The sequence below is a fragment of the Nesoenas mayeri genome (genome assembly GCF_963082525.1).
Source record: "Nesoenas mayeri genome assembly, chromosome: 1".
NCBI classification, from domain to species: Eukaryota; Metazoa; Chordata; class Aves; order Columbiformes; family Columbidae; genus Nesoenas; species Nesoenas mayeri.
Genome location: NC_137541.1, coordinates 198,881,683 through 198,906,826, shown reverse-complemented (window position 1 = coordinate 198,906,826; position 25,144 = coordinate 198,881,683). Strand labels below are relative to the sequence as shown.

Genomic DNA, 25,144 nt, shown 5'->3' with positions numbered 1-25,144 from the left:
GGAGAAAAGGAGGCTGAGGGGAGACCTTATTGCTGTCTACAACTACCTGAAAGGAGGTTGTAGCATGGAGGGTTTTGGTCTCTTCTCCCAAGTAACAAGTGATAGGATGAGAGGAAATGGCCTCAAGTTGCACCAGGGAATGTTCAGATTGGATATTAGGAAAAAATTCTTCCTGGGAAGGGTTGTCAGGCATTGGAACAGGCTGCCCAGGGAAGTGGTGGAGTCACCATCCGTGGAGGTGTTTAAAAGGCATTTAGATGATGTTCTTAGGGACATGGTTTAGTACTAGATTTAGATAGTGCTTGGACTTGATTATCTTAAGGGTCTCTTCCAACTAAAATGATTCTATGATTATATCTTCTCCCTGCCCCTCTCTGCATCTTTCAGTAACCCCAAAGGTCTCTTGGCAGCAATGCCACACAGTTCCTTAGCTCAGGAGCGGCAATGCCCCTCGGGGGTGACATGTGATGGGGAGGGAGAAGAAACTCCTGACTGCCTCCACAGAATTCATGCCCATGTAAGGTCCAGCCACCATCTACTCACAGAACTCTTCAGCAGATGAGGAGGAACATGATGCTCGTCTGACAGGATAACATGAGCCTGTGCCAGTGCTGCCAACAGCTCTGCTGAGCTCTCACTGCCTTGATCATTTAATGACAAGGGGCGATTTCCTTTGATTCCATTTACTCTCATCTGTTTTCAAAAAGGGGAAAAAAGGGAACCTGTATGGGAGTATGCATATTTTATATATACATTTGTAGAAGGACAGAAAACAAACATGCGTCACACAGTACAATTTAATGAGCCCATGCCAGTCATTGAATGCATCTAAATCCAATTGCAATACAGCAATCCAGGAAATGCACGGGAAGATTCAAGCACAGGGCAAAACACTGGCAAAGAATTCAGACTGAACTCACAACATTTCCTTTTCCTCCTTTTCCCTGTTCTCCTAGTAGGGTAAATTACTTCTGGCATGAGTCAGACACAATTTTCACCATTACCTTTAGCACAGTTTACTATACAGAGTTATAGGTCGAGGCAACAGGGTATGGTATCAGCAAAAAGGTCAAAGAAACACAAAACTCCTCTCCAACACAAGAGCTGGAGAGGACTAGGATAAAGATGATAAAAGTCATGTAAAATGCCTCCAAGAGATGGCATTTCAGACAGCTGCTTCCCATGCTACTTGGCCAGGGAAATGCTGCCAAAGGTAAGAAGTCTAAATATAATACTTTATTTTTGTAAACCTTTATTAATGGGATGAGGGGAAATACACCTGCATGGTTTACCCATAAAATCTATAGTGTATGACACAAACCGGTGAGTCTGAAACCGGGACAGGGCAGATCAGCGTGCCCTCCAGTCAGCACTGAACTAACACTCCAACACAGGAATAAACTGTGCTTTAATCAGATTTGTCAGCTTCTGGATTGTAACCAAAAACTGAGTAACTCCTTTACCCTCAGGAGATCTATTCAGTCTCTATCTATTTCTTGAAAATTTGACTATTAACATCAAATGTGGCTGACATCAAGCTGGCCCGCTCATCACTGCCATTGACGATTGAGTCTGATTTTCTCAGAGAACTGCAGATACGAAATATAGCAATACTAAGATGTCATCAAATAACATCAATTTTTAAGTATAGACCATACATTCAGAGTTCTTCATGCTGAAATATAATTCAGGTCCTATTCTTTTTTAAAAATATATCTTTCCAGATATCATTCTCTGTATGTCTCTTTGTATATCTTTGTATTATCTTTGTGTATCTCTTACTAATCTTGGTGAGAGCTCTTAACTGAAGAAAAATGCCAATAAAACAAGGATAAGAGAAAAATATCGACTTTAACAACAGGGATCCTCCATGCTGAACACACGTCTCACGTGACTGACAGAGAACTAGACTAATATGGTAAGTTATGAGTGGATGCAACTGCAGATAAAAGGGACTGATAAGAAATGAAAGCCATGTAAACAACTGATTAGGAAAATGTGAACCAACAATCTCAGGACTAGTCAGAGTAAGAGGAGAAGCATTAGAGATCTTTTCAATGTCTGAAAAGGAAAGAGCAACAGGAGAACCTGTTGGAATTAGACAAGTGACAAGGGTTTGGTGACATAGGAGTCACTTCTTCAGAAGTGGCACCTATGTGTTCTGCTCAGCACCTGAGGAAGAACAGACAATAAGTTGTCTCTGCTTTGCAAAAAAAGCAGAAGAGGATAAAACTGTATTAATGACAGCAATTAACCTAGAGATAATTGTTTCCTATGAAATGGATATGCAATAGTATATCAAACAAAATTCCAAAAAGATGACAGGTATGATTTTCTAGCAGTCATATTTGACCGATAAAGGACCTTCACATGTTTATCCATGTGTTCATTCATTATACTCTGTAAGACAACGAAATGTGTCCATCAGCTAATACAAATGTTGGTCTAATCAAGTATTTCTATAAAATGAAAATTTCCTGGAAAAGCTCAAAGTAACTCAACCAATGATGAAATGGTAACAGTAACTAGGAACTCTGTTTTTTAACAAGTTCAGAGAAAACAATACATCTAACTCAAGTTTTCCTTCTGGGATTAAATAAAGATTTCCATGATAATTCTAGTTCCAGCACAGGAGGCTTTTTTTTCTCCTCATCTGCTTGTGGGAAAATAATGAAGTGTGCCTATCTACACTCTTCTTGCATCTATGTTAGGAAGAAGCCATTTTCATTACGTAAATGTGATGTATCAATAATTAAATGGAAGAAGCAAGGCAATATGATAAAATCTACCTTGAAAGTACTTTAAAAACAAAGCCACATTCAACAAAAAGAACAGCTAAGTGTTGTTACCCACAAGAAAATTAAAAACAGATATAAAGCATGAAACCAAATTCAATGAAAACAAGAAATGAGCAGAGTAGATGTTGCCCACTATCTGCTGCAAAGTAGCTTGAAGAAATATGCATTCTGCACCAAAAAAAGGAAAAGAGAGAGAGAGAGAGAGGGAGAATTCCACTAAATATCAGTGTATAACTTCAGGATAAAGAGCCACTGCAGAACTGCTTAGCATTTCAATGTGTGCTTACATAAAAAGGAAAACAACGTAAAATGTAATTACTTTGGTTTACTTCTAATAAGTGTGATTACTGTTATTAAAAAGTAATTAGTTTATAAGAATAAAGAAACAATGACAATGTTTATTGTTCCCTGCTATGCACAAAAAAGTACTTGCTATCCTGACCTCAGGGACACTTTTAGTAAAAACAGAATTAGTGGCAATTCACACATGCAAGTCCAGCAGGAAAAGATCATCTGCCTTTCTCAGACCTGAGATGTAATAATGATTCGAATACAGGTCGCAATGTGAAAGAGCTGATTTGATAGATCAAAGACATAAAATGAGACCTTTAACAGTTACTGTTACTTCATAATTGCAGGATATTTTCCTGTGACATTTGTAACACTTAAAGAACCTTCTGTCCCCCACTCCTCCACAGCACTCAAAAGAGTTAAAAGCCCTGGCATCCACTGAACGCTGTATTGGCTTTGATCTCACAGTACAGAATAAATGCCTGAGCTACTATATTTGACAATATCATTAGTTGTTGTAGCTGTCCAGTTAGGTGATAATAACAGAATAACAGAGGGAGGCTTTTACAGACACTTGACAAAGACTGTTATTAGATCTAAATGGAAATCAAGAGGTTCACTTTCACAGTGGAAAAATAAAGTTTCAAAATGTGCTGAGAAAACCTCAGGACTTTTATTCTCAAGAAGAAATCCAAGCAACAGACAGAAGAACAGTTCCAACTTGGTGACACTTTTCTGGGAGGTAGCAACTGTGGATTGAGATTTCTGTTCTGCCCGAGTGAAAACAAGTCCTGGAGCTCAGTCTTTGACACCCCACAAATGTACCTTGCAACTAAATAATTCACTCTGGTGAAACAAAGAAATGAGAAATCTTCCTATGGGGTATTTATGCAAACTGACACATAAATGCAGATTTCGGTGCATTGACATTATGGTGCAATGGTAAATACCAATGAAAACCAGTTCTTGCTAAGTTCTACTTATTATCAAATTATACTAGGTTTGCAACGTACTCTAGAGAAGAACTATAATTAAAACTTTTAATTACATAGAAACATCATCCTTTATCACTTAACACTAACAACCAGGGAATTTGGTGAATCAAAGCAGAATAACAATGCCAGGCATTTTCAGTGTGAAATGACATGTACGCTAGCAGAGTTAAGACCCATACAGCATCAGTTCTTTGGGATGGAAGGAAACTCTTCTGCTGGAGAAATAAACTAAACCAGGAGAAATTACAATTAAAGTGGCCTTTTCATTTATCCAGTGGTGAATATAGGTTCTGAAAAGCAACAATTTTCAAGCATCAATTTTTCTTGCTTTTCTAACTTCACTTACCAGATTTTAACCAAATACATTAAAATGAAGAGGAGAAGGTTCCTTGGATCCAAACCTTACTATTGTGGAGGAAAAGAAAGCATTCCTATGGCTGCTTTGTAACTCATCTGAAATGTACCACTTTGCATCAGCTCCACAGAACAATTCACTACATTTTCCTAATGAAAGGAGACAGAATTTTAGTTTTGGTCACAACTGCCTTGCCTGGGCTGGTCTCCTGAGAGGACATCATCGGCTGAACATGCTCACGTGGATACAGGCGGAATGGTGCTGCCTGCCGAGGGAGTCCCAGCACGTGTGCATCACGGGAAACAGAGCTCAGCAAAGAGGGGAAAAACAAAACCGGACAGTATTGAATGGACTAATGTATGATTGAGGGTGCCTTCAACAAGCCAAAGTTGTAGGGGAAAGGGACCTGTGGGTCCTGGTGGACAACAGGATGACCATGAGCCAGCACTGTGCCCTTGTGGCCAGGAAGGCCAATGGCATCCTGGGGTGTATTAGGAGGCTGGTGGTTAGTAGATCGAGAGAGGTTCTCCTTCTCCTCTACTCTGCCCTGGTGAGACCACATCTGGAATATTGTGTCCAGTTCTGGGTCCCTCAGTTCAGGAAGGACAGGAAACTGCTGGAGAGGGTCCAGCGTACGGCAACAAAGATGATTAAGGGAGTGGAGCACCTCCCTTATGAAGAAAGGCTGAGGGAGCTGGGTCTCTTTAGTTTGGAGAAGAGGAGACTAAGGGGGGACCTTATTAATGTTGACAAATATATAAAGGGTAAGTGCCATGAGGATGAAGCCAGGCTCTTCTCGGTGGCAAACAATGATAGGACAAGGGGTAATGGGATCAAGCTGGAACACAAGAGGTTCCACTTAAATTTGAGAAAAAACTTCTTCTCAGTGAGGGTGACAGACACTGCAACAGGCTGCCCAGGGGGGTTGTGGAGTCTCCTTCTCTGGAGACATTCAAAACCCGCCTGGACGTGTTCCTGTGTGACCTCACCTAGGCGTCCCTGCTCCAGCAGGGGGATTGGACTAGATGATCTTTTGAGGTCCCTTCCAATCCCAAACATACTGTGATACTGTAAAGTTAAACAATCTTATTTCAGACATATTGAAACACTTTGGATCAAAAAGTGAATGGTGAATATTTCTGAGAAGAGTGTTGTCAAGACTTCTTTGGGAAAAAAAAAAAAAGTAACTTTTTTAACCACAAACACAGATATAAACCCAGTAATGTTTCACATGAACAGGAATTCCAAACTTACTCAGCTTTCACTTTTACATGGCTTTGGGAAAATGGGAACACAGTGTTCATATATATTCTCTATCAGAAAAATGATATTGTTCTGTTTTGCCAAGTCTACAAGGTGACATCTCAGAACAAGGTGGGGGGAGGAATGAAAAACACACACTTGCAGAGTTTTACTTACAATTTTTGTTAACTTACAAGGCTTTTTTTCCTCATGATCCCCTTGTAAGTGTTATACTATGTACTCTCTAGAGCAGCAGTAAGTAAGAAGAGTGAGGAACCGAGAGTCATGCTCTCATACAGAAATAACCTCTGGGATATAAAACTAGTCTATCATTTCTCTATATGCTCCATAAGAAAAGTGTCATGAAAATAGTTTCACAGTCCTCTCCCACTCTGGGACATCCAGTTCCAGGGCATGAAAATATACAGAAGCTTCTGTTGGCTTTGCAATTTTCTGGAACTGACCTTGAATTTTTAGAAAGATTGACTGATGATTGGAGACGGGTAGCAAAACAGTCATTCTTACTTTATACATCCCTAATTTTCTATGTTCCTTTGAAACATCTCTTCCAGTTACATAATTTTTAGCACCTTGCCCCCCCCCCCCCCGCTTTTTTTTTTTTTGTAAGGTATTCAGCAGTCATAATTTGGTATTTACTGCCTCTTACATTCTCAGAACTGATAATTTCAGGTACATACAGCAGCAATAGATGCTTTCTTTTTCTCTTCTACCTTATATCTCAGTCTTGAGCTCAGGGGTTACTAAACAGAACAAGAGGTAAGCTGATCCCACTCTTCAGCCAAGACTATAAAGAGATTCCCAGGTTGTGCCAAATGGGATCATGCTAACTCGTTCAGAACTTCAATGGGATCTGATTTTCAGTCTCCCATTGGACAGTTAAGTGATGAGATAACAGCTCACTACACTGATGCTAACAGTTCACAACTGAAGGTCTCAAGTCATTCTTATGGGCAAAGTCTGGTTGGCTGTGCTGCTGAACTGTATCATCCCATTACTGCAAATACTGCCATGGGCATCACTGAACACATTCCACTAACAACCCTTTGCTGACGTTCCAGACAAACACCATAAGTAAAGCAAAGTGCCCAAGAAGCATCACAGAAAAATATGCTTACCTAGTATAAACAGGTGGGATATTATGCTGATAAAGTTGCAACACTCTTGACTGCTTCCTGCTACCACAATGCTGATATATTTACCCCTCTCCCAATATAATACTGATATATTTTTTAAAACTATTCCAGAAAAAGTGATAAATGTTCAGAATTTACCTCTCACTCAGAAGACACATTTTGCTGCTGCATCTCTCCTGCAATTTCAGTTCTCCAAAATGGTTCTCGTATCTCTAAATGAGACTTATCTTTGGTGTCTTTCAGGCTTGAGGAGAAAATGGCATGTTGCCCTATGATTAGTAGTGGGCAAGATCCCTCCTTAAACTCCAGAGACAGTTGCCAGCCAAAAACCCGTCTACATGTAAATAATTTGTGAATAGAGGAAAACAATTTTGGATGACCATTCAAGTCATCAAGATATTGAAAACTAAGACCTCCATTAATTCTTGAACAGAAAATGTTCCTGTTTTCCAGGTAGACTTTACGCAAATTTCATACAATTAATGTTTTACAACTTTAAATAACTGCAGAGAAAAATCTTGTTTACAACTGAGGCACATTCTTAACTTCAGTCTGTACCAGCCTTCATGCAGCCACAGAAGCCTTAAATTTATGGTTACGGTTAAAGGTTATGTCAGTGAGCTATGTGTGTAACTCAAGACAGGAGAATGTGATCTGACATCACAGAATGTTTGTAAACAGCCTTAATTGTAAGAAATTCTGAGACAAAGTTACTTCACCACCAACAACACTAGTTAATCCATATCAACTAACTGAAAAATCAGCAGAGAGGAACTGAAACCCTGCAAAATGATGATGCTTATGGAATATATCACTATGATTTTTAAAATAATCAGATTTAATACTTTTGCAGATTGTAAGTGAAGTTTTTAATGAAAATGAGGATTTTTTTAAATATATATCCCTCTCTGCAGATATCAACACTTGCATCCTGGGAGCAAGCCAGTCTTGTCACAGCCAGAGGTCAGAAAGGGTGCACGGGTACCCAGCGGTGCCGCTGCCCCATACCAGCACCTTCCTCCTTCATCCATTGGGATACGTCACAAATCCTGCAAATGAAGCTGGTTCATCCACAAAGAATATTCTTTCCCTTTAAGGCACTCTCAATGCTCTCACTGATAACTAGGGAAATTTCTGCTGGTTTTCAGATTTGATGTAAAAATCAATAACACATAAACCTCAGGTCACTAAAGATCCTTGGACAGCTTTGTAAGACTAGAGGCATTAGCCTCGCTGTCTCTGTGAATCCCTGACTAGATTCTTTTTTAAGTTTCCCTTCTTGATATGTATTAAATGCTGATACTGATTTTAGCCTGGAAGTGGCTGTGGGGTGAGAAATCCCAGAGTATATTTTATATATCAGCTTGTTAGGTAAGATCATTATTATTTTATCATACAAAGCAGTGCTGAAATTTCACTATCACTTCAGTTGCTGTTTACCTACCAAAGTGTTCACATCAGATATTGCTGAATTATTCAATAGCTTTCTGACTTAATCCATTACAATTATTTTTTGAAGAAAAGTGGATAACATTAACTTCCACCACGTTGTACCACAGGCAGTGCTCATTCTGCATGCCTTTGGAGATACTGCTATCACCGACTTTTTTCTTAGCAGTGCTCTACAAAGTGTTTTAAATAATATACTCCATACCTTCAGAAACTTACGTTCCTCTCCCACTAATTTTTGCTTGTTTTCCGTATCTGCCACGTTGCTGTAACACCTCGGCCTTTCCTGGCCAGCAAGGGGCTGCTGCAGACCCGCAGCCTCCAAAGGACTCAGCGACACTGAATGCAGCCAAAGATTTCCAGTGATTTTCATGTTTTGTGGTTTTAAGATCCTAAAGAATACTGAAGTGAGGTCACACAGAATATCTAGTATCCTTGGAAAATTCCATCCCATCCCCACCACACGGCAATGAAGTTAATTAACTGTTTTTAGCGTTACTGCACATTGATCCAAATTTGTTAACGGTTGTTGCATTTTTGAGTTCAGATTTCTGCACTTACAGAGGGACAGTAGAATGAAATGGTACATTGTAAGGGGAGAAGTAAAATTCTAAGACTCACTTGAGAAAGCTATAAAAGCAGCTGTCTTCAGAAACTGTCTTGAGAAGTTAATAGGAAACTTGTTGTTAAAGGGAGGGGAGAAGAAGAGGTAGAAGAGAGGAAGAGACACTGCTGCCATCCAGCAGCCTGCTCCTTGCATCTGTTTTTTCAAGATAATTTAGTCAGAACAGGACTTAAATGTCTCAGTGGAAATTTTAGAAGTTCTACTGCAAATAGCCTCAAGTATCCCACTGCACCCCAGTTAATTTCACCTCCCTGGTACAGTAGGTTATGTTGATCTCATATAGAGCTTGAACCCTCTGAGCAACCATCCTAGTCCATGTGTTCTCACCAGGACAGAGGAAGCAAAACCCAGGTAGCGGATGTGGTGCAGGAAGATCCATGAGCATATGGATTCGCCCTCTGTGTCAGAGCCGAGAGAAGCTTGAGCATTCGCAGAGCACTGGATGTCCCTTTGAGTAAGCACCGCTAGTACTACATACATCTATATTAGCATCTAAAAGAGCTCCTCTTCCACATGTGCCCCAAATAAGACTTCCATAGCCTTTAAATTACTATTTCAAAATCTTTATCTACTTAATATATTTGAGTCATAGTAGGTTTCTGGAGTTAACTATAAATTAATAAATTCAGCAAGAAAAAAAAAAATATATATATATATCTTCAACTTATACATAATCCAACCAACTTAGAAAATGCAGATAATAGACTAGAAAATTCTAGTACATGCGATACTTCATTAATAAATTAAAAAAAAAAAAAAAACAACTCCTTGAAAATTGAAAGTAATTTTAAAGTAGCTGAAGGAAATAATGCATAAAAATAAAGATTAGCAGAGTGGAACTAAACTAATACAGAAAAACAACTATTGCATTGCAAAAGAGAAGGGAAAATTGTTTTATAGCCTTCAGTCATGAAAAATACTTGTTTAGGAACAATTGTCTAAGAGGCTCCCTGTGTTTTCTGAAAGGATTACCAAAAAAAAAAACCCACCAAAACTAAACAAACAAACAAAAAAAATCAATATAATGGTTCTGAACTCACATAAGTAACTGAACATATTTAGAAACTTGCAGAATGTGGCCATAAACATTGTAACATACTGCAAATGCTTATGAAAAAAAAGCTACAACCCACACTTTTACTGATATCTGGATCTTTGGAGGCACTAAGCTCCCTGTGTGGTGGGGCTTGCGAGTCACCCACATCTCCCTCCAGCTCAGTTGTCTCATGTGGGACGGATGCGGGAGCTACTGCTAAGTGATCAGATGTACCAGCCCCTGTCCCCATCACAGCCCCCACTAGTGACCGTGCTCCTGCTACATGTGACTCGGTGTGTGCGTGGGCACGTGGGGAAGGAAGGGAGGGCACTTTCCCCCGCTGTGATTAGCAGAGAAATGGTAATCGTGACATTGGTGGCACGAGTCTCAATGGCACAGAGCTTCTGAGCTTTGCGATGCTGGTTTCCAAAGCATCCTCCCACAAGCTGCACCTGAGTTAAAAGCATTTCCCGGCTTCAGGCTGGTGGTACCGCAGTTACATCCTCCTGTGACGTGCCAGGTGCTGTAGAGGTGTTTAACTGATGGAATCCGGGATGTAAAACACCACTGCCAAGCGTCTGGAAGGCTGACAGCTGGACTGCGTGCAACGTGCCTCTTTGCAAAGCACTTCGAAAGCCTCCCACAAAGTGCCGAGTATCGGGTTATTACCACTTGGCCAGCCCAAGACGTATACACAGAGTAAGAGTAACAAAGTTTAGCAGGCTGACCTGGCTACTTGTTCTAAAAAAGGGGAGAAAAATAGTGTCTAGAACAGCTAAAATGTACACCACAGGAAAAAAATCTTACAGAAGACAAAACATAAATCACTCCTCAAAGATGAGGGAATCTTTGCTCTTGAAAGGCTTCTAAACAGCAATCAGTCATTGTTCCTAAATTCAGTCAACGTGCGCAACAGGAGAAACCCGGACTGGGCCAGGAGGAAAATCAGCACAACCAAGTGAGCGTCTGGACACATTCCTGTGCAATCTGCTGTAGGTGAACCTACTTTAGCAGGTGTGTTGGACCAGATGATCTCCAGAGGTCCCTTCCAGCCCCGACCATTCTGTGATTCTGTGAAGTGTCCACTGGAACTACCACCACTGTCGACAGAAGAAAACAGGAGGCAACAAACCAGCACTGTAGTCCACCCTTTCAGTCTGCTGGGCACATACCTATTTGCTAATCAAGCTGATCAGGATACACAAAAATAACATTCCAGGAGTAACCAGGATGGCTGTGGCTGAAAAGTCTTTTCAAGACCTCCTTGGTCTCAGGCTACTGTCCAGCTCCAATTCAGACAGTGCCTGCTTGCACACAGTGGGTCGCTACGTGTAATGGTGAAATCAAGGTCCTCTCTTTTCAAAGCAACAATTCAACTGGCTCCATAGTCATTTGCCCTTATTAGCAGCAATTAACCAACACCAGAAATCTATGAGGTCTCCTGTGCGTACCACAACTGAGCCAAGTGTAAGTCTGTTGGAACAGCTGTTTGTACACATGGTCAGGAAGGGCTGCTGCTGTGGGTCACTTACAACTCAGGTCAATTTGTCATATGAACCTGCTAAACATCCGGGCTCTCCAGCAAAGTCCTGGTCTATTGAAAGGAGTTTAACTCAAAAGAATATGAGGAGCCATTTGTAAAGAGATGCATTGTTTCATTCAAGATATGGAACAAAGCAGCAAAGTTTCACATAAATTCTCCATTCTGAATGTTCTGCAAAATTGCTGGCACTACATCATATAGACCTTGTGATCTGTACTCTGTTTTCTGGGGTATTATTAAATGCAATTTGCATCAGCTGTGACCTTTTGGTTCATGGTCCTTCTTTCTACCTGCATGGGAAAGCCTCACAGATACTAAATAATTTTTTAAAACCCTCAATTCTTTAATCTCTTCATTAAGAGATTTAAGCAATTTCTATGGGCAGAAAAGAACTCTAGATATGTTCTCCTGAGCTGGCAGTGGCCAAGGTCGGTTTTGGTTTTAATTAATGATGTATAAGGGAGCAAATTAACACTGGTATGACTAAGGGCACTACTGAAGGAATGTTTGGGCAAAGAGGTGGGTGTCACAGCTACTTCTTGGTGATTACTACTATTGTTACTATTTGTCATTCTTACTTCATCACTGCTATTTGACATTAAAAGAAAGTGGCTATCCACAACAAAGGTTTCACCCAGTAAATCCACATCCACAATACTGCCATTTTGTTCAAATCAGTAACTTATTTTTTTTTTAAAAAAAAGGAAATTACATTCAACTCTTGCAGAAAACAAGCTATCCACACTTCACACATAGCTTTGAGAACACCCGAAATGACAATTCTGGATATGCAGTTCCCCTGCCACTCCACTTCCTTGGGTCTCTTGTACTAAATCTCATGTTTAATTCCCAGTGCCAAAGCTTGCCTTTTTTTTTTTTAATATTGACAAACATTTATTTAGATATATTAGCTTGGAGGAGGACAACAAAACTATGCTGTCCATTGATTGTACTAATGGTATGAAAAATGTAGTTGTATGGAAATTAATATAGAAAACAAACCCAGACTTTAATTAGTCATCTTCACATTATATTCCATAACTTCTATTTTGCTAAAAACTGTATACCTGATTATGCATTTAATTTGTCACTGCTTGACAAATAATAACCATTCTACCACAAGATAAATATTTTAATCCATTCCAGAGAAAAACTGCATGTAATTTAATTATCGCTAAGCTTTTTGTCCACGATTAATTATCAAAACTTACATTTAAATACTGCTTATCAACCAAATCCTTTAAGCCTCCCATCGAGCAGACTCTGTGAGTGTCTACATTTACAGATGTGTGCACAAACATAATGTAAGTCTCATTTTATGCACTTTAAGATTGAAGCCCTTTGCTAAGTCATTGCCTGGGACTGCATCACAGTTTGAGGTATGAAATCAAGTCATAAAGAATTTGATGAATACAGTTTAACTGCCAAAATTTTCTTTTGCTCATGCTTGCAGAGCTGGAAAGCCTAAACACAGCTTGCTGAGGCAGACCCGCCATGCCAAGCCACCTTCCTTTGGGACACTGATGGTTGGCTGGAAGCCTCCAAGAAGCCACTTGTCACAACCTTCAGCTTCCACAGTGGAAAACGCTGCTGGGGGGGGGTGTTTGACAAAGAACTCATTTGTTATTAACATTTACAGTGAAAGGTGTGCCATACGTATCCCACGCATTTCTTAATCACTATTCCACCTCCCTGCTGCAAATTTAGTGACATATTTACATGGAAAGCTTCCAGTTTTAGAAAATTAGGTCCCACTGGGAGGTGACTTTCATTCGTTTGGTAAGCACATAAAAGCGACCCACAAATATAACCTTTTCTTAAGAATGGGTATAAATAAACCTATAGAAATCCTGCAATAGGCCAAGCAAAATAGATTATGAACTATTATCACAGGAAACCACTCAGGTAATTAAACTGACCAAAGGAAGTCCACTGTTAAATTAGTGACCATATGCAGTGAACACAAGAGTGCACAACAATTAAAACCAACAAAACCCACAAGTCTTTACCAAAAATGAACAAACAGGGTTCAAAACCTTTGAGAGGCAATTTTCAGGCTGTGTACCAGGTTCTGCATAAACTCACTGTTTTTTCAAATGGCTTCAAAGCATAAAATGACCTGGTAGAAAACTCCATCTGCAGAATGCTGAGTCTGCTCCAGGGACCTGCCAGAGTGGAGTGCGGGCAAGACCCCAAACCAGCCTCTGTCCCCAGCCGGTGCCCTGCTGCTCTTTTAAAAGGAACCTTTATTGAATGTCTCATCCAAAAAACAAAAACAAAAATAACCAATACAGTTATGGTTTCTTTTGCACTCATTTCTGACGAGGCAGTAACCTGTCAGGCTAAAATACCAAAATAAACCTATTTCCTTTTGATTACAACCAAAATATTTGTTATTCTTCATTTGGGTTAAAAAAAAAAAAAAAAAAAATAGGGGAAAAAAAAGAACTCAAGGTTAAGCAAATCTTTAGTTCAAAGTGCAGCATTGTCTTTTAGATACATGTAGTAAATGCAGAGGGAACTAAAAGCTGGATTTTCTGGAGCTTGGTAATAATGGTGATGTTCTTTTACCCAAGGCTTTGTGGATTGAATCCAGTCACCCAAAACATGAGAGATCCAGACATGATTTTTTATCCCTGTGCCCAGCAGGAAGTAGATCCACCAGTCCCAATTCATAGGAAAATGTTCCATCTACTAGGCTATAAAATGAAATGAACCTCCTCCTTACTAACTGTTCTACCTTTTACTATCAACAAAACTACAGCAACATATTTTCAGAGGACACAGCAAAGAGACTCGCAATCTGAAACAGCTGCCACACTGCGCGGTACTCCCTGAAGAGATTGTGTCTAATGAAGAGTCTGGAAGATAATTTTACAGGTCATTTCAAGCAAGATAGTTGAAGGTGGAGATAAAAATGTTATGTCAATAGCAGAAACTGTTATATTGCAGGCAGAAAAGAAACTACTAAACATATTATTTAACAAAGAAAGGGTATTAATGTATGTATTGGGGTTGAAAATGTTGACAAGCACTTGATCCGAAACCACAAACACAGAGGAATAATCTACGCCTCAAGGCAGTTATGCACATCACAACACTTCTTTCCCCTGTTTTCATCTGATAATCTGTGTGCCTCACTTTTTAACTGATATCTTAATGCATAATTATCCTTCCTTACATGTACAAGAAAATACTTTTTTTTTCACAGTGCAAAATATTTCAAAGTATAAATAAGTAATATAACCAAATGCCTGACTGAATTAGTATATTCTCAATAGCTTCATACACTGACAATCTGTTCTTCAATAGCATTTTTTTCAGCATGGAAGTTTACATACAACTACTATCACTTTCAAATCCCACTGCACACCAGCACTCAGATTTGGGGTTAGAGCGTAAAACGCACTTTCCATCCTGTTTTTAACTAGCTCTTTGCCGATGAATTACTTGAACAAGAGGAAAAACAAAACAAAAACCACAAACATCACACATATCCCCGTTTTATGATTTCAGGAGGCAATCTTCTGATGTGTGCCGCAATATACTTTTTGATGCATCATGGGTGAGACTTCATGACTAGATTGAAGAAGACTACTAAAAAGAAAGTATATGCTTGAATATAATTTATAACATACAATTATTACATTTTTTAAAAGTAGCCTCACCTTTGGAAATCATTTAATTACAAATTCTGTGGATAGCATGAAGTGTGTTTTTCCTACCAAAGGTTCTAAATTCAAAAGAAAAGCAAGATTTTTTCAGCACAAAATCCCATTAGAATTTTGGTTTGCACCACACCATTAAAAAAAGGCAAGAGTCTTCTATTCACTTACAGCCAAAAGACTGTGTGACCCCATTCGGCATGGCTGCTGAGCCCAGGGTACTTTGCTGAAGTCCCTTTTTCAACCAATGCAGCCACTGCCTCGGACACAGTGAATCTGTTCTTCAGAAAGCCGGGTGCTGAATTCATACCCACCTGAGATGATGCACATGGTTAAGCAAGAGCACTGAAACTCAAAGCCTCGAATTTATCAGTAAGTGTCAGGTCTCTTGCTGCTTGCTCACAGAGTTGGTTAATATTGACAGGTCAGTATTACAAATGCTTTTTCCAATTTATAGGTAATTCAATATAGGAGCACACTATACTGTCTCAGCCTAAACATAACAGAATGACCCAATTGGCACTGCTGAACTCATTGACACAACATCAAGGCAGGTGGGTTGATCACTGACAGTTATTCTGATTTTTCATGTGACCATGTTATTTTACAATCAATGAATTAGCTGAAAAATCTTCGGGGTGGGGAGGAGAACAGGTAATTATTTGCTATTATAAGGAGACGATATATCAAGGCTGAGGAGTAACACTACTGAACTAAAGTAGTAGTTTAATAGATTACGGTTTTAGCTACAAATAAAATAAATAGTTATCTTAAAATGCTGGGGAGGGGGGTGTTTCGTTTTCTTATTATTATCCAGCCACTACAACACTTAAAGGCAGTCAGAAAGCAACACATGAAATCATGACCTACAAACAACACATACAATAACATCACCATTAGCACTAAATCAGACTTGAGGAAAACTATGCCTTGGTATCACACTGCTTCTCAAGAAACAGCCACATGCCATATCACACCAGTAAGTGTGTTACTCTCCAGTAATGTTTAAAAGGCGGTACACTTCAGGTTTTTTTGGACATCAGCTGCATTACTGTCCTGCATTAATCACCATCACACAAGATGTTCCTGGAGCATTTCTGCATGTGCACATGATGCCAATCATTTTCCAGTCAGTTTGGAAAAAAACAAACAAAAGCTACCAAGCAAACAAAAACACCTTAGCAATTGTATATAATACTTTAAGTGAAATATAAGTAGCTTTAGTTAAAACATTTTAATACATCAGCTGTTGTAATCTGCAGGGTTATTTTCTAGTGTTCACATTTAAGCGCTGACACACCATTCGATCTCAAGGGACATGGAGCTCTATCTCAATGGACAGACCCACAGACCCCAAGGTTTAGTCTTATAATCAAATGGTCACCAAAGATTCACAGAAGGATTCCAATGAAAAATATGGCACCTGGCAGCACAACCAGCTCCCTGAGCTACCACATTTCTGGTGAATTAGCAAAAGAATAAACACTGACAAACCACGGATAGACTTGATAAGGCATGCACACTTTGGCTAGGTAGATTCATAGCACATGAAATACTGATTTCACGTAGTTTATCTGTCAGGGTAATACATGCCCTTCATCAGCAGTATCTTTGGGATCTCCAGACACCTTATGACTATATAGATAAAAGGTAAAATTCATATAATACTCTCTGCCACAACAACATCAGGAAATAATGGCCATTTGACGATTTTCAAATAAAATAGAGAAAAGCATTCTTACTGCATGTAGATGACAAATATTAGAAACAGTATATCCCAAACATGGGCTATTTGTCTATGCTCTTTATCGTGTGAAGACCACTAGAAAAACTAACGACTTCTGGCTGAAAAGATAGATCACCAAAATGTACCTAAAGCATGATGTAGGTGGAATTTAAGCAAGAAAATTCAAAACCTGAGCTTAGGAATAACCATACCCTGGAGGTGCCTATACTCACTGCATTCACCCCTGCCAGCCGACAAAGTCCTTGCAGCGGTTGCCTGTTACGTGGCTCTTTTCCACATCCAGAGAAGCCCCAAACAACAGTTTCTCCATGCCTTATGTGCATCTAAAAACTCAAAGATGGATAAAAACACTTGCCATCAGGGAGGGACTCCAGGGTCCTACACCTATCTGCATCACAGAATCAGTCATCTAAGGCCTTGATGTGACATAATTGGAGATAAACTCCTGCATTTAGTGCTACCCTAGTTCTATAAAGCAACTTGACTAGGATGTAGGCTTTCCTTGTAGCCACTGTGAGATGATGACAGGCAACCTCCACACTTGTGTGCTGGAAAAGGAGCCACTAGCACAGGCTTATATTCCTGAAGTAAAAACATCAGGACCACACAGACCTTGCAGATTTTAAGAGATGCTTTGAATCACTTATGCAAGTGAGTGAGTACACAGCAAAGGAACTTCAGATTTGCCATATTAGTTCAAAGCTGACGTCCACTAGCCAAAACCATTCTCTGAACAAACCATCATGAAGTTTTTCTTCAGAAAAGATTCATTAGACAGATGCACTCCTATATGTTTTGAGATGGGGTTTAGGTCCAATGTGCAAGAAAGCACGCTTTGGTAGCCAATGAGCATACTGAATTAGCACTCTACAAAGACACTTGGGAATTGCAATACAGTAGTGAATTCTCACAACTCTGGTTGTTCCTGATTGAGTTTATAAACAATCAAATGCTGTGAGTGTTGCCAGCTTCCTTACTATTATTCCTCTCCTATATCCAGGCAGTTGGCAAGTGGCTGGTAAGCACTCCATAGATAAACCAGCAAAAACTATGAGAGGTTGATAACTGGAATTTACCAGTTAAGCAACAAAATACAATTCGTACAAAAGAAAGTACACATATTCTGGTAATCACCTGAGACTGTAGGACTCATCCTGTATTGCTTAATACTCATTTTCCCCCTCTGTGGGATAGCTTCTCCTCAGAAGCGTTAACAAGTGGTAATTATAGAAGTCATGCTGACAACACATTACCAGAGGGACACAGTCAACACTGAATGTCAATTGACCTGGATATTAACAACTGTGATTCCTGCAACCTTTATATTTGATGTTTCATTTAGTTTTTATTGCATATGTTCTTACACCCTACTTTAAAGGATAATTACTTAGCAAAACTTGGCAAAATCAAATTACACAGGGCTACACGATTTTGATAAAATGCGGTAATGAAAGGACTATGGTTTTGTGAACACGCCCGTAATGTGCACTCTCTGTGGGAGCAGCTGACGGCAGGACTTAAAATTCCTGTGACTGTATTAAACCCACTAGATATCGCTACTTTTAAGTACACCCGACGCCTCTCGCACCCGCAGCAAACCGGAGCCTCCCTTCGCCTCCCTCACAGCGGGGCAGGTACCACAGTCCGCGCCCCAGGAGGACAGCTCTGCCAGCTGCGCACTGGGGTGCTCCTGCTGTTCCTCCGCCTGCCGCAAGCACCCCGCTCCTCCACCGGGGACGACGAGCAAAGACGGACGAGTCCCCCTCGAGGCTGCCCCGAGCGGGTACCGCTGCGGGTCCCGCCCCGCCGGAGCGCAGCGAGCGGCAGCGGCACCTCCCGCCGGCCGCGGCTCCGCACGGCCGCCCCAAACCCGCCAGCCCCTGTCCCGCCGCCGCCTCCCCGCCCCGCGAGAGTTCGCGCACAGCCCGGCGCCCCCCTTCCGCTCCGCGCAGGGAGAGCCCCGGGCCGGCGGGACTCACACGGGGTAGAAGGCGTAGGGCGGCAGGGCGCTCTCCTCGCATGGCTCCGCGTCGAGCAGCAGGTAGTCCTGGCTGTCGTTCCGCCGGGCGCCGGCCGCCGGGGAGCTGCTCTTCCGCGGGGCGTAGGGCTGCGCCTGGCTCATCTTGTCCCGCGGCTGAGGTGCCCGGACGCGCAGGGGCTCCCTCGGGGCGCCACGGAAGCAGCGCGGATCCGCCCGGAGCGCGGCACTGCAGATCTATCTATCTCCGCGCAGATCTGTTTCCGCGCGGCGCCGCGGGCCCCGTTGGAGGGAGGGCAGGCCCGGAGAGGGGTTACTATGTCAACCGGGGCCGCCGCGCCGGAGGGCAGGCGCAGCTCGGCACCGGAGCGGGAAAGTTTGCGGCGCGTCAGCTGGAGCGGCTGCCCCCGGCCGGCGGGAGGGGCTGCGGTGCCCCCGCCGCACCGCCCTCGCGGTCCCGCCCCCCCGGTCCCGCTGGCCCCACGGCGATCCCGCCCCGGCTCCGACCGCTCCAACGGCGCAGCCTTCTGAGCAGACGTGTGCGCACCTGTGCCCTGAAACACCCCGGGGAGAGGGGTGATGTTCTAAACACAGCGTCGGCAGGGACAGGGCTCACCTGCAACCGCTTTGTACAAACCCGGCCCGCGGGGGGCTCAGATCAATCAAGCACCGGACACTCCGCCAGGCACCCGGCGGGACCGCGAGTGTGCAGAGTGTGCAGCTGGCGGGTAACGCCGCGGCTGGGAGCCGGGAGCAGCTCTTGCTGTGTTTTAGCTTGGAAATACAGCGTGTGCTGCGCTCTGACAAACGCTGCACATCTGTTTCACAGCAGAGCTTGTTTTGATCACCTCTAACAATTTCAGAGAAGAGCAGGCGCAATATAAAGCCTTTTTTAGAAAAAAAATAGTTTTGCGGTAATAACTGACAAAACTCAGTCCAATTTTATTGCTCTGTTGTGCTTCACTGATAGCACTGATAATATTCATATTTTGCTTATGTAGACTGTAATAGCTTAAATATACTAAACTAATTCCAAACTTTTCTGGAAAAAAAAAATAAGGTATTGAGGAAATAGCATCTGATGTATAGGCACCTTCAACATTATTTAACATAATAGGCTTATTATCTCACAAGGGAATGTTTATAACTAAATGTTGTAAATGTACAGTCAAAACAAGTGCATCCAAATAGAATTTCTCCCTCATCCCCAGCCATGTTCACATATTGAAACTATTGCCACGGTTTGTGTTTGAACAGGAGGTTTTGCCTTTGCTCTCTCCAGATCTGCCAGACCGTGGGGTCAACGACTGCCTGAGCCAGTGGGACTCGTGTCACCCACCAATTTGCAAGAGAAGATGGTACAGAAAGAAACACACAGCTCACTGGAGTTATAACAGTATTTCCATGGTCTTTAGGCGAGGTTCAGAAATACCTACAGGCAAAGGTAATTCCACAGGTCCTCAAAGTTTCTCAAATTACTTAAAATTAGATTCTAATGGGTTTTAGAAATCTTCCTTTCTTTGCAAAACATTTTTTTCTGTTGAAAATAGGAGGTTTAGTAACAATGTTACCGTATGTATTTTATAGTTATAATGCTAATTATTATTTCATATTACTATAAAAACAGATATTATAAAGTTATGTGCAGACTTTGCATTTGAGAAATATGCTATTGATAATACATCACATTTTTATTGTAAGAAAATTGTTTGCCATTAAGAGAGAACTTTGTGATCGGGGAAATTTCAATGTGTTCCACTGATCTTCTGCGTAACAGTTTCATGTCACTTGCCCCACTCTGTTATGAAGATATATTTGCTGATATTTTATTTCTCCATTGTTTTTCAACTGCTCTGTTTGATACTAGACTGGTGTCTCAAATCCTCTCTTCTAGATTTTTTTTTTCTCCCTCTGTTCTTGCTCAGCCTCTGGTATATTTACTTCTTTTAAAAAACTAATACCATCCAGCTTTGCTGATAGGTTATCAGATCCTTTGATTTCAGAGCCTGCTCAGCCACTTTGTTTTCTTCTGCTTATTCCTTCAATTCACTATTTACTGTGAGTGCCCCTAGGATTATTTCCATTCTTCCCCCGATACCTGTGCATCTCTCTCAGCTTCCGAGTGACATTTCTCATTTTCTGAAGTGCTTTGCTTCCTAGATCCCAAGCCTTCCTTGGCCTTCATTCTCATTATAGCCCTGTAAGCTCTGGTATCATCCCAGGCACTCTCACTTTCTCACTTATGCCAAATCTTCCACAAATTCTGAAGGCTGCAGTGGTGATGCTCGTGGTTTCTTTCAGATGACATTGCACCAATGGCACTAATGAAAAGTGAAATAAAATGTTATGGTATTTTCACTTGTGCACACTGCAGGACTGATATACCATGAGAATATCAATCAACTTCAGCAGGGAAAACTGATTCAGTATTTTTAGTGACTGCTTACTGAACGTTAACCACAAACAGCTGCTTCTGAGTCTTTGATAGCTCAGAAACATGGTAACATTGCAAACTCTTCCAGTTCTTGGCCATCTCAGTACAAGCTTTTTGATGGTTTCAGGTTAACAGCATGTGATGGTCATGGTTGTTCTGTGATACAGGTTCATTGTTTTGGCTCTTTGTGTTTCATAGCACTGCTGTCAAAATGAACTATAAAAAGGAATCTTTACAGAGACAATGCAATAGGCAGTGAACAATATGTGTTCTCTAGAACAAAGTACCTATTATCTTGGGAAGAGTGAAAAATTTGTACTTATATTGGCTTTTTATATTCACTCCAGTAATAAATATCTATGATTTTTCATCCCTACATGCTTTTCAAGTATGAATTACCTCTATCAGACCACCTCAGTATGGCACAGTTTTCTTTCACTTCATCAAGAATGGGTAGGACTTGCTAAATTAAACAATTCTATGATAGATCACAATTTTGGAAGCATTGATCAGATCAACCAGAGAAACAAAAAATATTCATCATCCTTGAAAAAGAAAAAGGTGCTGAGCTGAAATTCTGGATCACAGTATCACAGTATCACAGTATGTTTGGGATTGGAAGGGACCTCAAAAGATCATCTAATCCAATCCCCCTGCTGGAGCAGGAACGCCTAGGTGAGATCACACAGGAACATGTCCAGGTGGGTCTTGAATGTCTCCAGAGAAGGAGACTCCACAACATCCCTGGGCAGCCTGTTCCAGTGTCTGTCACCCTTACTGAGAAGAAGTTTTTTCTCAAATTTAAGTGGAACCTCTTGTGTTCCAGCTTGATCCCATTACCCTTTGTCCTATCATTGTTTGCCACTGAGAAGAGCCTGGATCCATCCTCGTGGCACTCACCCTTTATATATTTATAAACATTAATAAGGTCCCCCCTCAGTCTCCTCTTCTCCAAACTAAAGAGACCCAGCTCCCTCAGCCTTTCCTCATAAGGGAGATGCTCCACTCCCTTAATCATCTTTGTTGCCCGACGCTGGACCCTCTCCAGCAGTTCCCTGTCCTTGAACTGAGGAGCCCAGAACTGGACACAATATTCCAAGTGTGGTCTCACCAGGGCAGAGTAGAGGAGAAGGAGAACCTCTCTCGATCGACTGACCACCCCCCTTGTAATACACCCCAGGATGCCATTGGTCTTCCTGGCCACAAGAGCACAGTGCTGGCTCATGGTCATCCTGTTGTCCACCAGGACCCCCAGGTCCCTTTCCCCTACACTGCTCTCTAATATGTAATTTCCCAACCTATACTGGAACCTGGGGTTGTTCCTGCCCAGATGGAGGACTCTACACTTTTCCTTGTTAAATTTCATTAGGTTATTCCCCGTCCAGCTCTCCAGTCTGTCCAGGTCTCTGGATGGCAGCACAGCCTTCTGGTGTGTCAGCCACTCCTCCCAGCTTGGTGTCATCAGCAAACTTGCTGATAGTGCACTCTATTCCCTCGTCTAAATCGTTAATGAATATATTCAATAATACTGGCCCCAGTACTGACCCCTGAGGCACTCCACTAGATACTGGCCTCCAACTAGACTCCGCACCATTGACTACCACTCTCTGGCTTCTCTCCTTAAGCCAGTTTGTAACCCACCTCACTACTCTATTGTCTAGACCACACCTTCTCAACTTAGGAACTAGGATGCTGTGGGAGACTGTGTCAAAGGCTTTACTGAAGTCAAGGTAGACCACATCCACCGCTCTGCCATCATCCATCCACCTTGTTACATTCTCATAAAAGGCTATGAGGTTGGTCAAGCATGACCTACCCTTGGTAAAGCCATGCTGACTGCCCCTAATAACCCTCTTATCCTTGATATGCCTTGAGATGGCACCAAGGATAAGCTGTTCCATTACTTTCCCAGGGACAGAGGTGAGGCTGACTTGTCTATAATTACCCGGGTCCTCCTTCTTGCCCTTTTTGAAGACTGGAGTGACATTTGCTTTCCTCCAATCCTCGGGCACCTCTCCCGTTTCCCAAGACTTGGCAAAGATGATGGAGAGCGGTCCAGCAATGACATCAGACAGCTCCCTCAGCACCCACGGATTTATGGATGTCCAGTCAGCTGATCGGAGCCAGCCCAGCGAGAGCCGGAGCCAGCGGGGTTCAGCTGACCATGAGGTTCAGCCGAGATTAGGAAGCTCAGAGGGAAACGTACAGGGACAGAGATCTTTACAACTTGATTGTAAAAAAAATAAAAATTTTTAAAAATTAAAAAAAAATAATAAAATAAGAAGACTGTCTTTCAATGTACTGTAACAATTGTCTAAGTCTCTGTTGACTGGTTACAGAGTGGAATTATGCAGCACCATGGGAGTGGGCCACAATGTCACTGCAGGTTGGATAAGTACACATCTTTGGAGGTCAGTGAATGTTCCAGGAGTCACAAGATGATGGAAAACCCGACCAACCTATGTGTCCTGTTGCTCTTAAACATTTATGGCTGGATGGTTCAGGATATAGAAGGAGTGAACTTGCATTTGTTTCCTTCTTTGAGTAACAATCTAGGGATGATGATCTGTTCTGTAACCAACTGAAAGCTAGTGAGGTTCCAGAGGATTATTTTGCCTGGCAAGATGCTGGGATGAAAAAGCAAGGATTGGTCCTTTGCTGTTGTGAGAGAGACAAAAAGTGATCAAAGAGTATGACTTTAACTGTTCATTACACTTCTTGCAGGTCTTTTCAACAACGAAATGAAATTTATATATTATTCTGGCTTTGCTAATAGCCTGGTGTTTCTTTTGCAAAGATAAACAACATACGCTATTTTTTAATTAATTACCCCATTATTGATATTTATGCAGTGTTTTATTAGACAAATCGCTGTACATGTTCTAGAAGAAGTTATCAGTTCTTCACTGCAGTCTTTCCCATATAGATATATATTTTAAATCAGAGTGAATACAGAACTAAAGAGCTTTTTTCTTCTAAGTCTTTATCTGACTTGTGCACGTATTAACCTTTTGTTCCTGTAATATAAAAAAAAAAATCCATTACCCTGAGTGATGATACAAAACTTGCAATATTTCCCTGCTTAATATTTTCTTATGTGCACCTGTCTTATTACCTAATCTGAAAATACATCTGTCTTCTCAGATAAAAAGCACTGATGTATTTTAGTGTGAAATTGAAGTGTTAGTTTAGAGATGGCTTAATTGGTTTTATTATAGACAACGAATTACAAACTCTTCCATCATCATTCACTCAATCAAGTATAGCGACTGAGATACTTCACTCAGAAAGATGAAAAACAGAAACTGAAAGCTCCCATTCCCTGCACAGGGGAAAGGATAAGAAACAAAGTGAATTCACATGACAGGTGACAGGCACATTGCTTAATGCCCTACTAGAAGTCACTTGGGTACCATGGCAATGAAAGCTGCAAAAGAAGCCATGCAGAACAGCATAGTGCCATGATTCAACCTCACTGAATAACTTACAGAAAGGTTATCTATATATGGCAAAATATAGGTGCAATTGTATTGCTCACTTGCAGACTAGTCCAAACATGCTCAGGAACAAAAGAAAGTGGCAACATCAGCCTGTACTTGTAGCCAGGAAACTTTCAAGTATTCATAGAGTGATATTACTTGCTCATGTTTAACCAAAATCTTGTTACGTGAGCTGATTTGATGGCGTTGACAAAGGTGCTCCAGCACACACCACAGGCAGCTTCCCAGCTCTCTGTTTTGCGCTGGGAATACTGTCAAAGATACACCTGTGTAAAGCAGGAATGGGACAAGCCAGTGTAATTGTGCCATGGCTCAGCAGTGTCACTGCTGTG

The 25,144-nt window shown here is 41.4% G+C and overlaps 1 protein-coding gene across 1 annotated transcript in view; it reads right to left on the bottom strand.

Annotated features, from left to right (window-relative positions):
• Positions 1–19,022, bottom strand: part of TRPC6 (transient receptor potential cation channel subfamily C member 6) — a gene marked incomplete at both ends in the record, with an annotated part of 96,576 nt that extends 77,554 nt beyond the window's left edge. The window contains one exon of the mRNA XM_080364061.1: positions 18,880–19,022. Coding sequence (XP_080220187.1) covers positions 18,880–19,022 — 143 coding nt within the window. The remainder of the gene's footprint in view (positions 1–18,879) is intronic.
• Positions 19,023–25,144: the final 6,122 nt, after the last annotated feature.